Below are 21769 nucleotides of genomic sequence, written 5' to 3' on the forward strand. Positions count from 1 at the left end.
AAGACACTAATACTGCAAAAAATATGGCAAATAAATTTTACTTTTTGTCAAGAATAAAAATATTTTGGGCAAATCCAACACTATACATAACTGAGTACCACTCTTAATATTTTCAAGCACGGTGATGGCTGCATCATGTTATGGGTATACTCCTCATTGGCAAGGACTAGGATGTTTTTTGGGGATAAAAATAAACGGATTAGCGCTAAGCTCAGTCAAACTCCTAGAGGAAAACTTGGTTCAGTCTGCTTTTTAACAGAAACTGGGAGACATATTCACCTTTCAGCAGGACAATAGCCTAAAACACAAGGCTAAATATACACTGCAGTTGCTTACCAAGACGTCATTGAATGTTCCTGAGTGGCCTAGTTACAGTGTTGACTTAAATCGGCTTGAAAATCTATGGCAAAACTTGAAAATGGCGGTCTAGCAATGATCAACAATCAACTTGACCGAGCTTGAAGAATTTTTCAAAGAATGTGCAAATATTGAACAATCAGGTGTGAAGTTCGTACAGACTTACCCAGAAAGACTCACAGCTGTAATCGCTGTGCAAAGGTGATTCTAACATGTATTGACTCTGGGTTGAATACTCATCTAATCAAGATATATTAATGTTTTAATTCCCCCAAAATGTTTGTTTCTTCCACTTTGATGTTAGAGGATTTTGTGGAGATTGTTGAAATAAAAAACAGTTAAATCCATTTTAATCCCACTTTGTAACACAACAACATGTGGAAAAAGTCAAGGGGTATGAATACTTTCTGAAGGCCCTGTACATGATATACAGCAGGTTTTATTGACTAAACTAAACACGCACTTGTATCGTCTTTGGCTTGTGTGTCTAACCCAAAGACCACAAATGTCCAGTTAAGCAGTGTTTTCCACAACTACATAAAGTAGCCTGATACCTACCTCCCCGCCTTCTACTGCCTTGATTCCATCTGAAATACACAGCGAAAATGATTGAATACTGGGGCTCAGTCATGGTCTCAACTTAATGTTGAGTTAGAATAGTAGAATACACAAGGTGCAATTTCTGAAATGTGGTTGTGCATCAGCAGTTTTGTTATGTCAGTCACTAATAGTCATTCAATTAGCCCATGTCAGCTAAAATGTTTTAGATTGGTAAGTTGGTATAGCCAGCTATTTAAACTTGTATTAATCATGGTCAAATGACTGACCGGTGGGCTCCCCTTGATTTTCTTTAGTTTCTCTCACTCCGATATCAAATTCAAAACTGCAAACATCTCGACACCCTATGGCAAAGTGAGTAGAATTGCCGGAAATTAACAAAAACTAGATTTTTTTTTCTCTCTCTGCTGTTAAGGGGGACCACTAAAATGTTTTGCTCACAAGATCCCACTGGCCCCCCCCAACAAAATGTTACTAAGGGCCCCTAAAAGGCTAGGGCAGGCTGACTGCGTGTGTGGGTATGGATGTGGGTACGCAGACCCGCGAGCCACTGCGGCTCCTCATGATGAGTTCAGAGTTTTTGTGACCCCCACCTCCATCAAAGTTGCCCATCCCTGATTTAGTTGATTCCTTATTAAGGTCAATAAACGCTTGAATATTGTTGAATTCTGTCTTAATGCCTGTATTCCGTGAGGTCCCTAATTATCTTATTTGTACTAGAATGAGGGGGGGGGGGGGGGGGGGGTACTGCTAAGCTATATGCAATTGTTTTAAGAAGGTCATACCAAGGGTAATTTTGCTATTAGAGTTTGAATTTGAAGACCCCTTGAAATATAAAAAAACAAATGTATATATATTTTTTTACCTATAATTTTTATTTGGGCTTACCGCTATTAGCCCATACAAACGCATTGAATAACAGATTCATAAATAATAATACAAATATAAAAAGAAAGTCTGTTCTGAAGTGTCTGTCCTATATCTGAGAGATATGAGAAATATCAGGAAACGTGTAATTTTATTTTTTTGTATTTTACCCCCTTTTTCTCCCCAATTTCTTGATATCCAATTGCAATCTTGGCTCATCGCTGCAACTCCCCAATGGTCTCGGGAGAGTCGAAGGTCGAGTCATGTGTCCTCCCGAAACATGACCCGCCAAACCGCACTTCTTAACACACACCCGCTTAACTCGGAAGCCAGCTGCACCAATGTGTCGGAGGAAACACCGTTCAACTGACAACCGAAGTCAACCTGCAGGCGCCCGGCCCATCACAAGGAATCGCTAGAGCGCGATGATCCAAGTAAAGCCCCCCCCGGCCTATTTTTTTATTTGTAGATGTATTTAACCCCTTATTTTAGTCACTAAACAGTCTCCATATATATATACTTCCATACATTTTTTCAACTGGAGATTCAGACTGGACTTGAAAGACTTGTGGGCGTCCTAGAGCAAGACAACCGACATGTTTATGAGAGTCTCACCTTTCCACAGAGGGTTCATATTAGTGTGTAGCCCAAACTGTTCGGACACTACAGACAGAAGTTGGCAGATTGGCTGTCAGTCCCAAGACGCTATCATGTTGGTGAGATTCTCATCTTTCCATAGAGGGGTAATTTATTTTTGTTAAAAAATGTAATTTTTTAATTTATTTAACCATTATTTAACTAAGCAAGTCAGTTAAGAGCAAATTCTTATTTACAATGACGGCCTACCCCGGCCAAACCCGGACGACGCTGGGCCAATTGTCTATAGAACTCCCAATCACAGCCGGATGTGATACAGCCTGCATTTCAACCAGAATCGCTTGCACTGAGATGCAGTGCCTCGGACCGCTGCGCCACTCGGAAGTCCGAGTAGGCCAAACCGTTCGGATGCTACGCACAATTTTGTGAGAAGACAGATTTTCAGGATGTCTCATGGTCTGACAAACACCGCTCTAGCTCTGTCACCTTTCACCACAGATGTGGAAGTGCGACATAGAGACGCATCCAATGCAAAAAAACATATCAGGTTTTTAAGGGATTAAAAAAAATTGTGCTAATTAGATTTCTGCAGGGGTGCAGACTTCGACCTTAGGGGATTAATATTATCACTATGCTAATGTCAACATGAACAGAGTGCCCCATGGTGGGGTTATGGTATTGGCAGGTATAATGTACGGACAATGAACACAACTGCATTTTATCGATGGCAATTTGAATGCCCAGAGATATGTGACAAGATCCTGAGGCCCATTATCATGCCATTCATCCACCGCCATCACTTCATGTATCAGCATGATAATGCACTACCCCATGTTGCAAGGTTCTGTACACAATTCCTGGAAGCTGAAAATGTCCCAGTTCTTCCATGGCCTGCATACTCACCAGACATGTCACCCATTGAGCATGTTTGGGATGTTCTGGATCGACTTGTAAGGCAGTGTGTTCCAGTTTCCGCCAACATCCAGAAACTTCGCACATCCATTGAAGAGGAGTGGGACAACATTTCGTAGGCCACAATCAACAGCCTGATCAACTTGATGCCGAAAGAGATGTGTTGCGCTGCATGAGGCAAATGGTGGTCACGCCAGATACTGACTGGTTTTCTGATCCACTACCTATTTTTAAGGTATTTGACCAACAGATCAGTGGCGGTCAGTGCCTTTTTAGATGAGGGTGGATGATAATTTTTTTTATGAGCATGGTCTTATTTCGGTAACAGCATATTGGATGACTGTCATTCTAATTCCATTCACCCAGCTCAATGTAACATCGATAGGTTTAGGCTACTACGTGATACTTGAATTTTCCCTATATCCATCATGAGGTTTTTACAACATAGCCTATGAATGGTCGAGGTCGAGAAATTTGAGTAATCAAGGTAATTATCTAGCTGATCTAGGGTGTAATCATTAGTCCAACAGTTGCAAACAAGAGCCGGCTATACCATGGTGTTACCCTACAGAGTGCTGTTCAGGATACTGAAGGCCTTCATTGCAAAACAGTGTGTTTTAATCAATTATTTGGGGATGTACTATATTTAGTATAGCTTTATTTAAAAAAGGATAACTTTTAATATCTGTATTCCCAGTCAAGTGACATCCATAGATTAGGGCCTAATGAATTTATTTCAGTTGACTGATTTCCTTATATGTAACTCAGTAAAATCTTAGAAATTGTTGCATGTTGTATTTATATTTTTGTTCAGTATAAGTATTAGCTTTTAAAACCATTAAATCTGTTTTATTTTATATTTTGGACCAGAGTGAGGCTATCGCTCCAGTAGCCTACCTATGCATTGAGGAGGATTCACTACCTTCATCGAATGTTTTCATTATTTGTCTGCAGATAGGGGCCAAAAGGCTTACCAGCTTATCAGCCGTTTCCAGCTTCAATAGTCATTTACAACATTAACAATGTCTACACTGTATTTCTGATCAATTTGATGTTATGTTAATGGACCCAAAAAATTGCTTTTCTTTCAAAAACGAGGACATTTCTAAGTGACCCCAAACTTTTGAACGGTAGTGTACATCAATTTGTTTTATGTTTTCTCTAAATAAGCATGGTTGTACAATCAAACAGTCAGCAGTAATGAAATTAATTCAGGGCTTGTGAAGTTATACCTAGGCTAAATATAAGCCTTCCACAACCACAAGACCCACTAATAATTTAATAATTGTTTCAAAATAGTTTAACCTGTTTTGTATTGCAATCACTGATCTGGCTTTCAAGTCTATGAAAATGCCCTTTTTTGATACAAATTTAACTAGAACCATGCATAATATAATGTACATTCACTAATAATGACTAACTTCTTGTAGCAAGCATTAGGCTATAGAATATTAACACAGGTCTCATCAACAATTTCTCAAGCCCATGTGCTAGTGATTAGCCAGCTAATCTTTATATTTCAATTGTAGCCAACTTCGATCTATTTGCTAGCGAACCAGTTTGAACAGTTGAATTGTTATGAAAACACCTTTTGTCTGTCTCCAACTGTTTGAAAAGTATGTTAGCCTGTCCACTATGTTCAGATGTTGAAATCAAATAGCCTACCTTATTTCTCTTGAATGAGATCGAGCTGCCAAATCCGAATATAATTGTGTTTATGCTTATTGCACATTTATAAAACACAGACTAGACAGCTAGTATAACAGTCTTTGTCACGTACCGCTAGCAGCATTTTAGCCAAACTTAGCATTCAGTAATTTTCCAGAATCAATGTTCATTGATACTCTCACTTTAGTAGTGTCTGCTCTGCGTGCAATTTGAGTAGTTGGGACATATAAACAGGGTATCGTTAGAAAAGTCAACTTTCCCCTCTATTACAGTGTGTCAATGGGTTTTGGTGTCCATATGACTGATTCTGTGGGCCCGAACCTCAAATGCAAATGTCAGAGAGGAAGATGTCATCTCTCAACTTTGTTGGCGTCAGAGGCAAGGGGTGGGGTTTGGTGTGTGTGTAAACCATAGAGGAAGTGGGGACGCTAAAATCTGTCCAAAAATAAGGCCAATGCTTTTTTTGGACCTACAGTAAGCTTGTCGCCTGCCTTCCCACCTTTGGGACAACGACTCCAATTGTTAGGGCGATGACGTCCATCTCATCATTATATACTGATCTCTGGTGTAAATGGGAAGGTGCACAAAGGAGCGAAGGAGACGAGACCAAAAATACAACATGAGAACAAGCGGACATCAATCATAAAAACGAAAAAGAACAAAACCTTGATTCTTGCGATACAGGCATTTGGAATATCACGCAAAAACATACATTCAAATTAATTGAATTCATTTGATATATCGCCCGGCCTTACGTCAAACCAACAGTGTTTCCCTATCATCGCTCACTTTGTGACTGTCAGGCGCATGTCCTATCAATAGATCGCTAGAAGATGCATATCGTTCATTCTAGCGGGAGAGCCTCTCTGACTGACTTTTTTTTCCTGACTTGCGAATTGTAAAATGTTTAATTTTAAGTGGATTTAATTTAAGTGGAAGAAATACCTGGCTGGAAATGTGTGTTACTGGCTTTATAGCCGACAGCCGGCGCTAGTCTAAAACACTGGTTAAGTGTCCAGTGGGTGGTTTTAAGAGTGGGACATTACATTTTTTTGTAATTTTTGGAAACGCAGAACTGCAAACCCAAACCATAACCAAATCTTGCTCCAAATGTATAACCACATGTAATCTGGAACAAGCTTCCTGCCTTCTCTCAAAGACCTCCCCAGCCCTTTCTGTTCAAGACTCCATAGTCCCTTCTTAGTGTCCTACCCCCTTTCTCCCCATACCCTTAAACCCCATCAGGGTAGTGCAGAGACTGTGACTCAACACTGGAGACCTCCCTAGACCCATTTTAGTGTCCTACTCCTTAAACTAAAGGGTCTGAGACTGACTCAACATCGGAGACCTCCCTAGTCCCTTCTTAGTGTCCTAAGTCCTTTGTTAAAACTTGTAATATTCATCTGTATGCAGACAATACTGTTATGTATGCCATTGCCCCAACTGTAGACCAGGCATTATTAGAGCTGCAATCTGACTTTGTCTTACAAAATGCCCTAGTTGGTTTAAAACGTGTACTTAATGTGGGCAAGACTAAATATATGTTCTCTAATTCTCGCAAAAATGTTTCAGATGGACTACATATTTATTAATTTAATGGTTCTCCCATCGATCGGGTTCCCGCCTATAAATATCAGAGCTTTTGGATTGACAAGGATTTAACGCCTAAATAAACATACTGACGGGTTAGTTAAAAAGCAAAGATTTAAAGTGGCCTTTTTTTTTTTTTTTTTACACACACATCTTGCCTCTCCCTAAACAGCAGGAAGCAGATTGTACAGCCAATTTTCTGCCAGTACTTGACTATGGTGACACCATTACCAGAATGCAGCAGCCACTACTCTTAAACCTTTGGATGCCGTCTACCATAGCACCCTTCGCTTTATCACAGGTGACATTTTTAATACTCATCACTGCATCCTGTGTAAAAAGGTTGTCTGGTCCTCATTTAAAGTCCCATAGATCACTTCACTATTCCCTTTTTGTTTCCGAGTTACCTAACTTCGTTGTTGAGGTATGACAAATCAGTTACCAATCCCGTTCACAGGGTTGGTTACCCCTTGAGGTTCCTCGGGTAAATCCGCTTTTAGTTTTAATGCGCCTCACTGCTGGAACAACTTGCAAAACTCATTACAATTAGATGTTCAGGTGCTACTCAGGCAGTTTATGGTGTTTAATTGAGGACCTAGTAGCTGAGGACTGTAACTGTCATACATTTTGTGTTTTGTATTGATTGCTGTTTTGTTTTACATTATATTGGTTGTTGTATTGTTGTGATCAGGGCACCATTGGGAATGAGACCATGCACTCAATGGGTTTGCCCTGAATAAATAAATAATAATAATACATTCAAAAAACTATGCTTCCTAAACCCTAGAGCCCTCAAACTCAACTCTGGACCTCGAAGCCAGTTCCACTGCATTTTTTAATTGTTCCCCTCTAATCAGGGACTAATATAGGCATGGGACACCAGGTGAGTGCAATTAGAACATGTAGAACATAACACCAGCAGGCTCCGAACCTCGTAGGGTAAGAGTTGAATACCCCTGCCCTAAAGTCTGAGACCGTGACTCATCACTGGAGAGACCTCCCTAGTTCCTTCTTAGTGTCCTTCTTCCTCTCTATACTCCCTAAACCCCTGAGGGCCACAGATCTAAGACCGTGACTCAACACTGGAGACTGCAGTGAGATCAGCTGACTGATGGTTATAGTTTGCCATTCAGCGTTAACCCGAGCACATGATCCTTTAAGCACAGAGCCGAATCTGTTTGTCACCAGAGCACAGTCATATTGTCTGGCCCTGCATCAGCAGGCTCAACACCATGAGGGCTTAAACTTCGATGTCTCTGATCCTAATTTTGCTGGCTGTCTGTTTGAAGGAGGTAGAAGTTTTATGAGTCTGTGTCCTCTAACTAGTGAGAATGAACACAGCAGCACAGCATGTCATTATTGAGCTGAAACCAGTAGGCTGTTGTGCTGGTGTGCATTAAAAAAGTACTCCTGAAAGGTACAAAGTCAGCCCGATCTATGCTGATTTTTTTATGTGTTTTGTGAGCCCACCTTTGAAGTAAAAGTACACACCCTGGTTTGAGGTGCTAACTTGCAGAACACACACACCATTCCCTGTAAAGAAATTTGTTTCATACACACTTCAGCTTGTAATAATTAAAATGTGAAAAGCTTGTGACTGTTACCCGGTTGCATAAAGTACTAATCAGTCACGTTTCTCTGCTTTATAGATTTTGTTTGACCAGGCCCAGCGATCAGTCAAGACCCAGCTTCTAACTTTTGTGAAGGAGTAAGTAGGTCGAAATGAATGCACCCTCACCATATCACTGCTAGTTGTATTCTTATTGTACACAATAACAATGGACAGTGTCTCTATTCAACATTCAAATGATTTGTGATAGATCATGGTCTAGGACTAAAATAACTAAGGAAGGAAATGACATAAATAAATTCACACAGCACAACAGCACAAGGAGGAATCTCAGTCACACAAACAGTACATGAATATGTATGAGGCGATCGGCGGCAGTGTATCCGATACGATAAAGGATGGGATGAGACACGGTCTGCGACGCAATGTGGAATACTATATTATTTGCTCAGTATTAAAGGTTGTGTAAAAGTACAGCTTCTAAATGTTTCCTAACCTATTAGCTAATGCACCCACATTTTCCCAGACAGTTTGCGTAAGAGTTTAAGCCTGCAGGGAAACCTCATTTGTTTCATTATGCAGGATTAGCCCGCTGCCTCAGCCTTTGCTCACACCACACACGGGCTAAACTCCTACATCAGCATTCTGCCCTATAAATGAAGAGCTCAAAAGAATGTTCCCAAACAATTACTCACTCCTTCTGTGATCCAAAGGTGACTTTATTTCACTCAAGCAGTACAAGCCAACGAACAAGATGTGGGCACTTGAGTTTAAGTAGTGTCCTTTGTCCCTCCGTTTGGAGTAAATAGTGTCCTCATATCTGTGCCAATTCTTTCTAAATGTACAATTCACATTGCGAACACTAGCAAATGATTCAAGTTTGAACATTGAGTTCCACTTGGAAGTTGTGTCAGGGTGCATGTGAGGCAAATTTCCAAATGGTCGTTAATTGCTTTGTCAAATGATACTGTACTTGCTGGTTACAAATCACCCCCCAAAGCCTTTTGTAGACACATTTGTGAGAGAAATTAGATTTTTTAGGGCAATAGCTTCCCTTTAGTCATACACCTAATAAACTGAGAAGACCTTTAAATAGACATAGACGATATACTTATTCCTCTAATGATTGACATTAACTAGATTGTTTGTTCAATGTTTCCCATTTCTTCTTTCCGGCTTTGTGAGTGGCTTCATTCCACTCACAAAGGCGATAATAAGAAATGGGATCCTTGCTTCTTGCTTACCTGTATTTGGACGATTATGCCATTGTAGCCACTTGCTCTGGTTGTTTTTCAAACCGTGTAAAAACCAGAAAACCTTCTCTATACAACTTGTACAACCAAAACATGACTACAAAGAAACAATTGAATGCCAACGAGAGAAAGGTCTATACACCTGGATTTGAAGTTTCCAAATGAGATAAAGTACATTTGTATTAGATTGACAAAGATTTAGCGGAGGTGTGACTTCCTCATTATCATACCTATTTCTTACTTATGTTTCACCTCCCGCCCTTAGGGACCTACGTAAGTTCAAAGAGTCCAAGAAGCAGTTTGACAAGGTGAGCGAGGAGAAGGAGGCGGCGCTGACTAAGAATGCCCAGGTGCCGCGCAACAAGCAGCACGAGGTGGAGGAGGCCACCAACATCCTGACGGCCACACGCAAGTGCTTCCGCCACATCGTCCTCGACTATGTCCTTCAGGTACAGATCCAGGATCAGCTTACTTTAGAAATCCTTAACTTGACCTTTAGAGAGTAAACATCCTTAAACTGACCTCAGATCAATTTCTTAGCAACATCGGGGTGCATGTTTTTGTTTCAGCCCTGCTCTAAAACTTGGTTCAGCTAATCAAGATTTTGCTGAGCAGTTGATTGATTTAATCAGGTGTGACAGTGTTAGTCTGGAACACTAGACCGTACTCTCCAGGACTAGGGTTGGTGACCCCTATTGTTCAGTAGCATTTTACGTATGTTGAGTGGTCTGGCACAAGGGTGAGTTTACCCCCCATTCCAATGTTAAACTTCTTTAAGCATCTTTGATGAAAGGCTGTAGCCTGAAAATAAAGGCCAGCTATCAATTCTGTCCATACAATGCCATACAGACCCTGTTTGGAGGCTTTAACACTTGGGTATATTCCGTCTACAGGTCCAACACCAACAGAGTAATTTTCACAGAGCCTCAGTCTATTTTTCTTCCGATCGATACCAAAGTGTTATAGGCCTTTCTTTCATACTATTCTGAAGTTCCTGGCTTGTCAAACCCATATGGCTCTACAGTTTGTGCTATGTTCCCCCGATGGCTAAGCTGACCTTTCACAATGGAGAGTACAGTCATGTATACAGCCGTACCTTCATTGTCTGGTCTTCTCCTGGGCTGCTGTAATGTTGATGAATGGGCCATGTTGTCTGATAAGGGGGCCAGGCAGCTTAGCATTAGCTATAGCTTGGGTTTCATAGTGTTGCTGTGAATGGGGAAGTGGACTGCATTTACTAGCACATAGGGTTGCACATTTTGGGGAATATTCAGAGGTGGAAACTTTCCGTGGGAATTAACAGGAATATATGGGAATTAACGGGAATATATGGGAATTAACAGAAATATATGCAAATTAATATTCATACCGTTTAAATGTAGATATTTTTGCATTGGATATATTTACCATATCATATGGAGACAGAAACATACACATTTTACCCTATCATAAGTAGACATAATTGCAAATTATTAAATACTTCCAACAGAAGAAGAAAAAAAAATGTTGCGAATTTAACTTTAATTAAATGAGATGACTCGTCACATGGGATGATTTCACTGAACAACAAAAGAAAGGGAATATTGAATGATCCCCAATGATCCATTGCATCTCACAAAAAAACATTTTCAACATACATCTATAAAATTATAGTCTAAAAACTAAAGCTTTGGTTGTCTTCCTCTCAGGCTTCCATGTCTTCTCCCTGGACCTCCTCAGTGTCTACCTCTTGAACATCAGACTCTGAGGCCTCATCTGCACTGTCACTTTCCAACCTTGTTGAGGATGGCTAGTTGTCAGGCTCAAAAAGCCTCAAATTTGCCCGGTTGGCCACCAATTTTTCAACCCTTATATTGGTCAGCCTGTTGCGTGCTTTGGTGTGTGTGTTCCCAAACAAGGACCAGTTGCGTTCTGAGGCGGCTGATGTTGGTGGGATTTGAAGGATGATGGAGGCAACGGGGGAAAGAGCCTCAGATCCACAAAGTCCCTTCCACCAGGTGGCTGATGAGATATGTTGGCACGACTGCCATATTGCATCTCAATCCCAAAGCCTTTGCTTGGAAGTGTACTTCGCCAGACTGCCAAGAACCTTACCTTCATCCAGGCCAAGGTGGCGAGACACAGTAGTGATGACACCATAGGCCTTGTTGATCTCTGCACCAGACAGGGTGCTTTCGCCAGCATACTTGGGGTCCAACATGTACGCTGCAGCGTGTATGGGCTTCAGGCAGAAGTCTTCATGCTTTTTGATGTATTTCAGAACTGCATTTTCCTCTGCTTGGAGCAACAGTGAAGTGGGCAGGGCAGTACGGATTTCTTCTCTTACATCTGCAAGCAGAGTCTGAACATCAGACAGGATGGCATTGTCTTCCTCAATCCGTCCAATGGCTACTGCTATAGGTTTCAGGAGTTTCAGGCTGCTTACCACTCACTCCCAAAATACATCATCCAGGAGGATCCTCTTGATGGGGCTGTCCATATCGGCAGACTGTGATATGGCCATTTCTTGGAGAGACTCCTTTCCCTCCAGGAGACTGTCAAACATGATGACAACATTACCCCAACGGGTGTTGCTGGGCAGCTTCAATGTGGTGCTCTTATTCTTCTCACTTTGCTTGGTGAGGTAGATTGCTGCTATAACTTGATGACCCTTCACATACCTAACCATTTCCTTGGCTCTCTTGTAGAGTGTATCCATTGTTTTCAGTGCCATGATGTTCTTGAGGAGTAGATTCAATGCATGAGCAGCACAGCCAATGGGTGTGATGTGAGGGTAGGACTCCTCCACTTTAGACCAAGCAGCCTTCATGTTCGCAGCATTGTTTGTCACTAGTGAAAATACCTTCTGTGGTCCAAGGTCATTGATGACTGCCTTCAGCTCATCTGCAATGTAGAGACCGGTGTATCTGTTGTCCCGTGTGTCTGTGCTCTTGTAGAATACTGGTTGAGGGGTGGAGATTATGTTGCTAATTATTCCTTGCCCACGAATATTTGACCACCCATCAGAGATGATTGCAATACAGTCTGCTTTCTCTATGATTTGCTTGACCTTCATTTGAACTCTGTTGAACTCTGTATCCAGCAAATGAGTAGATCAAGCATGTCTGGTTGGAGAAGTGTATGCTGGGTGAAGAATATTCAGAAATCTCTTCCAATACACATTGCCTGTGAGCATCAGAGGTCAGCATTTCTCTGACTACATCCCTCCATTGAGTCAAAAAATCTTCTGATTCCAAGAGGACCATGAGCTGTTGCTATCGTTAAGGTGTCTGATTCATCATTTTCACCTCGAATTGAAGTAGAGGGCCTTTTGTCAGAGGTTGCTTGTTGTGAGCGCTGAGGGAACTTTATGCACTTGGCCAGATGATTCTGCATCTTTGTTGCATTCTTCACATATTTTTTGGCACAGTATTTGCAAATGTACACAGCTTTTCCTTCATTAGCTGCAGTGAAATGTCTCCACACATCAGATAGTGCCCCTGGCATTTTCCTGTAATGATTCGGAAAAAAATTGTTAAAAAACCCCAAATACAATTCCATGCACAGATAAATAGTTAAGCAGTTAGATTAAACAACTCCTTTGTAATAATAAAAAATAAAAACGAAACATGTATGGAAACAGGTGAATTAACACTCTTCAGTTAGCAGGCTCAAGCAAGCTAAACCCCACATGGTAGTAAAAACTAACTAGCAGAAATTGTTAACAAGTTAAAAATTATTTAAACAGATTTTGCTGTAGGCTACTGTTTACTAGTTAACAAAAACTCATGTATCGCATATAAAATACACTGCTCAAAAAAATAAAGGGAACACTTAAACAACACAATGTAACTCCAAGTCAATCACACTTCTGTGAAATCAAACTGTCCACTTAGGAAGCAACACTGATTGACAATAAATTTCACATGCTGTTGTGCAAATGGAATAGACAACAGGTTGAAATTATAGGCAATTAGCAAGACACCCCCAATAAAGGAGTGGTTCTGCAGGTGGTGACCACAGACCACTTCTCAGTTCCTATGCTTCCTGGCTGATGTTTTGGTCACCTTTGAATGCTGGCGGTGCTTTCACTCTAGTGGTAGCATGAGACGGAGTCTACAACCCACACAAGTGGCTCAGGTAGTACAGCTCATCCAGGATAGCACATCAATGCGAGCTGTGGCAAGAAGGTTTGCTGTGTCTGTCAGCGTAGTGTCCAGAGCATGGAGGCGCTACCAGGAGACAGGCCAGTACATCATGAGACGTGGAGGAGGCCGTAGGAGGGCAACAACCCAGCAGCAGGACCGCTACCTCCGCCTTTGTGCAAGGAGGAGCACTGCCAGAGCCCTGCAAAATGACCTCCAGCAGGCCACAAATGTGCATGTGTCTGCTCAAACGGTCAGAAACAGACTCCTTGAGGTTGGTATGAGGGCCCGATGTCCACAGGTGGGGGTTGTGCTTACAGCCCAACACCGTGCAGGACGTTTGGCATTTGCCAGAGAACACCAAGATTCGCAAAATCGCCACTGGCGCCTCGTGCTCTTCACAGATGAAAGCAGGTTCACACTGAGCACATGTGACAGACGTGACAGAGTCTGGAGACGCCGTGGAGAACGTTCTGCTGCCTGCAACATCCTCCAGCATGACCGGTTTGGCGGTGGGTCAGTCATGGTGTGGGGTGGCATTTCTTTGGGGGGCCACACAGCCCTCCATGTGCTTGCCAGAGGTAGCCTGACTGCCATTAGGTACCGAGATGAGATCCTCAGACCCCTTGTGAGACCATATGCTGGTGCGGTTGGCCCTGGGTTCCTCCTAATGCAAGACAATGCTAGACCTCATGTGGCTGGAGTGTGTCAGCAGTTCCTGCAAGAGGAAGGCATTGATGCTATGGACTGGCCCGCCCGTTCCCCAGACCTGAATCCAATTGAGCACATCTGGGACATCATGTCTCGCTCCATCCACCAACGCCACGTTGCGCCACAGACTGTCCAGGAGTTGGCGGATGCTTTAGTCCAGGTCTGGGAGGAGATCCCTCAGGAGACCATCCGCCACCTCATCAGGAGCATGCCCAGGCGTTGTAGGGAGGTCATACAGGCACGTGGAGGCCACACACACTACTGAGCCTCATTTTGACTTGTTTTAAGGACATTACATCAAAGTTGGATCAGCCTGTAGTGTGGTTTTCCACTTTAATTTTGAGTGTGACTCCAAATCCAGACCTCCATGGGTTGATAAATTTGATTTCCATTAATCATTTTTGTGTGATTTTGTTGTCAGCACATTCAACTATGTAAAGAAAAAAGTATTTAATAAGAATATTTCATTCATTCAGATCTAGGATGTGTTATTTTAGTGTTCCCTTTATTTTTTTGAGCAGTGTATATACATTTGTTTTTTTTATATTTCAAGGGGTCTTAAAATTCAAACTCTAATAGCAAAATTACCCTTGGTATGACCTTCTTAAAACAATTGCATATAGCTTAGCAGTACCCCCCCCCCCCCCCCCCCTCATTCTAATACAAATAAGATAATTAGGGACCTCACGGAATACAGGCAGTAAGGCAGAATTCAACAATATTCAAGCGTTTATTGACCTTAATAAGGAATCAACTAAATCAGGGATGGGCAACTTTGATGGAGGTGGGGGTCACAAAAACTCTGAACTCATCATGAGGGGCCGCAGTGGCTCCCGGGTCTGCGTACCCACATCCATACCCACACATGCAGTCAGCCTGCCCTAGCCTTTTAGGGGCCCTTAGTAACATTTTGTTGGGGGGGCCAGTGGGATCTTGTGAGCAAAACATTTTAGTGGCCCCCCTTAACAGCAGAGAGAGAAAAAAAAATCTAGTTTTTGTTAATTTCCGGCAATTCTACTCATTTTGCCATAGGGTGTCGAGATGTTTGCAGTTTTGAATTTGATATCGGAGTGAGAGAAACTAAAGAAAATCAAGGGGAGCCCACCGGTCAGTCATTTGACCATGATTAATACAAGTTTAAATAGCTGGCTATACCAACTTACCAATCTAAAACATTTTAGCTGACATGGGCTAATTGAATGACTATTAGTGACTGACATAACAAAACTGCTGATGCACAACCACTTTTCAGAAATTGCACCTTGTGTATTCTACTATTCTAACTCTCAACATTAAGTTGAGACCATGACTGAGTGTGACTCCAAATCCAGACCTCCATGGGTTGATACATTTGATTTCCATTGATGATTTTTGTGTGATTTTGTTGTCAGCACATTCAACTATGTAAAGAAAAAAGTATTTAATAAGAATATTTCATTCATTCAGATCTAGGTTGTGTTATTTTAGTGTTCCCTTTATTTTTTTGAGCAGTGTATATTCACCCTACCCCATATTGTAATCAAAACTTACCATAAAGCATGTAGTCCTTGGCTCAGACAGTAGTAGTGTGGGCTCAATAACATCTCATTAGTGTGCAAGATCTTGAGAATCAGCTGTACATGTGATGGAAGAATGCATGCATGGGGTTGCAATTCCATTGAATTGGGGATAGTTTAACCATAATATGCCACAAGACCTAGAATTGCCTTATGTGTATCCCACAAAAAACGTTCACTTTTATAAGCTAGATTTGTCGATGAATTTAAGCAAAATTCCCCAAATTCCAGGGCTTAACTCCCCATGGAAAATTTTCGGACAATTTACTGGAAAGTGTCCGACCCTTTGCAACCCTACTAGCACGCACGTTTTACAATAACAGCATGTTGTTCTTTTCCACACGAGAGTCAGCAGCATGTCAACAACACCTTCCTTAGCAGCTATAATGGAACATTTAGATGTTTACCAATTGACACGGACACAGTTCTTTAAGTTGCTCAATGTCCTCTCAACTGCCCAGTCTGAAAATAACCTTCCACTGTTCTCAAACCCCTTCAGCTTTTGCAGATGTATGAAAGAAAGTAAACGCAATAGTAGAAGCGAGGAGAGTAGATGCAATAAACCTATCCCATTCCTAGGGCCTGCTTCTACCTATCCAGTTCCTACCACATCTACAGTGATGCAGCTCTGGTTAATTATACACTATTCATGATGCCCATTTAATGGGAACCAATGAACTTTAAATGCATTTGAAGTTCATTGGTGTGAACTAGGATGAGTATTTAATTCGATCATTTCACTAGTACAGTGCTCTCTTTTTCTCATATACACACACGCTCACGCACAGTGGTGACCCAATCTAACTGTGAGCTTTTCTTTCTACCCACACAGATCAATGTACTCCAGTCTAAGAGAAGATCGGAAATCCTCAAATCGGTAAGTATCGTTTTCTATGAAAATAACCATATGAACTTAACTGTTGTTCCCATGTCTTTTGCCTCGTCTACGACGACTCTGATTGGTACGTTCCTGTCCGTAGATGCTGTCCTTCATGTACGCCCACCTGACCTTCTTCCACCAGGGTTACGACCTCTTCAGTGAACTACAACCTCTCATGAAGCAGCTGGGGGGACAGGTAGGCCTTTACCCCATTTACTCCCATTAAACTGTAACCTTATCTCCACCTGGCCCATCCAAACGCATAGTGGTTCTTAAACCTCTCCTCGGGGATCTCCAGATGTTTTACAATTCACCTAGTCAAGGGCTTGATGATGATAAGTTGCCAAGTTGAATCAGGTGTGCTAGCTCTGGGGGGGTCCCCGAGGAGAGGTTTGAAAACCACTGTCCCCTCAGCGCTAACACACCTGATTCAACTTGGCAGCTTATCATCAAGCTCTTACTCTCTATACAGAAAGGTAAAGCCATCCCAGTCAACGCTTTTCCTCCCTGCCAAGGAGTTGAACTAGGGTGAAAAGTAATTGCTTCGGCCCACAAACCAAACTTGTTGTCCATTATTTTTGCTGGGTGCACACATGTACAAAAATGTGCCCTAGTTTAGTTCAGTGGCACTAGGCCTGTGGCCAGTGATGATGCACTTTCATTGTGTGTGTCATGGTCACTGGAGGGGCCGACCTGATGCGATACTATCATGATCCTTCGGTGCCGATACTGTATGTATTGCAATTCGATATTACTCACTATCTGCTGCAGAGAGAAGAGAGAGCATGAGAAAACAAGTTTTGATCAGTCAGGCAAATAAAAGTACTGAAGAGTTGTTGGCTCACTATTTAAAAAGAAGATGGAGAACATGCTATAGGATAAAACATACTGGAGTTTTGGCTCAGGTACAGACAACTAGCACTAGCTAACGCTACCTACAGTAGCAAATGTTAGTAATTGGCACTCGGTGGGGTGAAATATTGAGTGAAATATTGATGTAATATCATCCAAAAAGAATATGTAACTATCGACCCCCCCCATCACTGGTCAGATATATCAGCAGCTTCCTCTGGACCAGGGGGAGTTTAAACTAGGGTTGGGCGATATGGCCAAAGTATCATATCACGTATAATTTTTAAATTGACGGTTTGACAACATTTTATGTTTTGTGAGTAGTGCGTGACCCTAGGGTGGCAACACAAACATCCTAAGTGATTTCAATGGGTCTTTTTCCATTCTGATTGTTTTATACTTTCAATTCAACTTCAACCCCCCAAAAAATCCTGCATTTTCATACATTTCTGCACTTCCTGCACTCATTTGAGATCATTTCCACACTGCCACGTAGGGCTGCGTGATATGGGCAAACAATTTAGGCTTTATTTTTAACCAAATGTTGCAATTGCTATTTGACTTGCGATTTAGAGCAAAACACTTGGGTGAACTGTTGGAATCATGGAAATATAATGATTATTCTAATTATATAGTTATAATATAATAGTGGCCACTTTAAATAAAGTGTTTTTTGACATGACACCAAATGAAAATGCCAGGGAGGAGTTATTGTGACAGGGTAGGATCCAAAGTGTTTCCTATAGCTAATTACGTTTGCTCTGACTCAGTACATTTATTAGCTAGTTAGCTAGCTAGCCAGCTAACTAGAGATTAGCTTTAGCGGCTAACAAAATTTAGTCCCAACTTGCTAATAAAAGACAAATTAGCTGTTTGCAGATGTAAGGAACACAAACGAATAGTGTAATGATAGAACGCTAGTAGCATCGTTGTCATCAACATTGTTGCATGTGCTGCATTGACCATGCAGACTGAACGCAAATGTCGCGTGGTCGAGGAACAACAAATGCACTCCTTGAGTGACGGTGCGAGACTAAGTCTGTGTGGAAAGCGGCATAGAGAGAGCGCAGAGAGATGACTCAAGTAGCGAAGTTAACTATAAAAATGTACTTTACACACGGCGAATCACATTTAACAAACTAAACATTAAAATACTGTTATAGAAGGTTAAGTAAAAACCAAAACCGGTCTGTGCATCAATACCGGTATATCGTAAAATACGGTATACCACCCAGCCCTAGTTTAAACAGGGGAAAACGTGACCGATCTGCTGTAATCCACTGTTCCCCGATAGGCCGTCATTGTAAATAAGAAGTTGTTCTAAACTGACTTGCTTAGTTAAATTAAGGTTAAAAAATATTATTATGTGAGCAACACATAAAATTATACTTGAAGGAAAATTGTTCCATGTTTGTGGCCAGGGAGCACGTACCTGGGGTCAATTAAATTGATAAGCCTCTTGAAACCTTCCTTTTCGACTGTGCTAATTGGTCCTTAGCAATGCATAATAGCATTTGTGATGTCTTTGTCTTTTCAATGTTTGCTTGTAGGGCATAAACGCTGTCAGTGTTGACTGCTTCGGGCAAACATCTCTAGATTGGCTGGTGCTTGAGGGGCGTTTATCAATGCCGTGGCGCCAACTCAAACTTCCTGCATGTGAAAAGAGTGATTTTGCTTCAGATGTTGAAAAAGGTTTGTCGTATTATCAGACTTCGTAGCCACCTGTCTACAGCACAATTCCAAATGACTGAAACAGTTTAACCCTTTTTATCAATCATTTCTTCGTTGGAAGCTGCTCCTTTTCCATGGCTATCACTGCCACTGTTATCGCCGACATTACTCATTTTTCATTGGTTAATTGTGGCTACTCCATCACTCGAGGTGCTAAGTGGTTTTTAGTGGGCGTATACCTCTCCACGTGCATATTGTCACTTCTCCGCACGTTCCTGCTGCGTCAGAGCTGAAATGGACTGCTGTACCTAATTATTCTATATCGACATTATCGAAAATGAATCTAAACGTTTTTATATCGTTATAGAGGGAAGTAATTACCTCGGTAATTATTGATATTGATTTATCGCCCAGCCCTACACTGTTTCAAACAAGCAGAAAAAGAGTATTGTAATCTAAAAGCACCTGTTTGTCACACGTAATATACACACAGGTCTCGCTCCTGTACCCTTCTTTTTCTTGATCTCCTTCTTATTGTAATTATTATAATTATTATTATGATCATCATTATAATAATAAGTTATGTCGTTATCATTAGTAGCCTTTGTATAGTAGCCTTGTATAACCACCATCGAGCTGTAGGCCTAAGAGCGCATCTTTGTACCGTAACTTACTTAGGCCTATATTTCAATATATAGGCTACTGTATCTATCAATCAGTCAATAATTTGTTCATGCCATCACACAACATACGAGATGTTCATGCTTTGAAATGCAATCAAGCGTTTTAGTTTTAAAATGAAATAACAAAGGGAGCTTTGAATAATTAGTCTAAACAATAAATAAACATCTATTCACGAATGCATGTAACTATTTTTAGTCTGAGGTAAGTTGGTAGTTGGTAGCATGGAGCTTGCAACGCCAGGGTTGTGGGTTCGATTCCCACGTTGGACCAGTACGAGAATGTATGCACTCACTATTGTAACTCGCTCTGGATAAGCGCGTCTGTTAAATTACTAAAATGTAAATAAATGCTTTATATATTTATTTATTTTCTCGTTAGAACAGACTCTCTGGTACACTTATTTAGTGTTTACATTGTTCCAAATGGTCAGAAAAATTATTATATTGTAATCTAACAGGAACTGTTTGGCACACATAATACTCATGCCACACTTGCTCCTATACCTTCCTTTTTCTTGATCTCCAGTAGTTTCCACACTTATATCAAATGTCTTCCACAGATATGACTTCCCTTTTCCCTCCTGAGCAACCAGTAAACATTCCCCCATTTCAAGTTTATTTTTCACATCCTCCGCATAAATGTTGCTGTCGACATTACTGTGTTCAGAGTTTGTTTTAACCGATTTATTGATGTGATTATGTTAGGCAATTTATTTTATATTTTTTATCTTTATTTAACTAGGCAAGTCAGTTAAGAACAAATTCTTATTTTAAATGTTGGCCTAGGAACAGTGGGTTAACTAACTGCCTTATTCAGGGGCAGAATGACAGATTTTTACCTTGTCAGCTCGGGGATTCGATCTTGCAACCTTTCGGTTACTAGTCCAACACTAACCACTAGGCTACCTGCCAGTCCACCTATAGGTCAGGCCCTATTGGTCACATGCATGCAATACTTACATGTTTCATGTAAAGAGAGCAAGGGTATGGAATGTGTTTCCTAAACAATTTAGGGATTTCAGTAACTGAACTTTTCATATCAGGAACTGAAAGATTGAAGCGATTGTCTTTCCAAGATGCTTTTAGCCTAGGTTGAATAACGAAATGTATTTTTTTCCCCACAGAAATGAATGAATGAATTTACCATGACTATTCATCAGTCAAATGTCAGAACCAATATGCACACTGTGTAACTAGTGACTGATTTTCTACATGATGACAGAGTGAAAGGGAACAAAGATGCACAACCACCACCCTAGTGAGTGGTTTGAATTGTAAGACCAAGTCAGTCGGTGGTCGTGCAGTGGGTGAGTCAGAATCACAAGGCCTACTTCTGAATGGACCAGTTACAGTGATATAGCCTACACATAGAAATAGAATGACCAGAAGGGACTGTAATTCTGTGTTTATGGATATAGTCACATGTACTGTTAAAATCCACTAGAAGCTGTAGTCTGGTTTTTATGGAGAAGGGGGAAAATATTTCCAATCCAATCCAGCTGTCATTCCGCAAACCTGCCCACTTTTTGCTAAAACAAAACACTATGTCCCCAAATATCTATCTCAGCTCCAGAGGCATCTAGTAATGGGCTTTAGTAGTCGGTAAAGGGAAAGGGGGATACCTAGTCAGTTGCACAACTGAATGCATTCAACCGAAATGTGTGTTCCGCATTTAACCCAACCCTCTGAATCAGAGAGGTACGGGGGGCTGTCTTAATCGATGTGCACATCATCGGTGCCCAGGGAGCGGTTGTTGTTGGGGGTTAACTGCCTTGCTCAAGGGCGGAACAGCAGATTCGAACCAGTGACCTTTCGTTTACTGGCCCAACACTCTTAACCGCTAGGCTTCCTGTCGCCCAGGTTTAGTGTGAGTGGAGTTGGATCCTGATTTAGGCTCCTTAGAATAATTTATTCCATAGT

General features: G+C 41.4%; 1 protein-coding gene across 1 annotated transcript in view; it reads left to right on the forward strand.

Annotated features, from left to right (window-relative positions):
- Positions 1–21769, forward strand: part of LOC120054609 (arf-GAP with coiled-coil, ANK repeat and PH domain-containing protein 2-like) — a 119396-nt gene that overhangs the window by 55643 nt on the left and 41984 nt on the right. Inside the window, exons 5-8 of the mRNA XM_039002083.1 lie at positions 8199–8257; positions 9638–9821; positions 16596–16640; positions 16744–16839. Coding sequence (XP_038858011.1) covers positions 8199–8257; positions 9638–9821; positions 16596–16640; positions 16744–16839 — 384 coding nt within the window. The remainder of the gene's footprint in view (positions 1–8198; positions 8258–9637; positions 9822–16595; positions 16641–16743; positions 16840–21769) is intronic.

This window comes from Salvelinus namaycush, chromosome 10, assembly GCF_016432855.1.
Source record: "Salvelinus namaycush isolate Seneca chromosome 10, SaNama_1.0, whole genome shotgun sequence".
NCBI classification, from domain to species: Eukaryota; Metazoa; Chordata; class Actinopteri; order Salmoniformes; family Salmonidae; genus Salvelinus; species Salvelinus namaycush.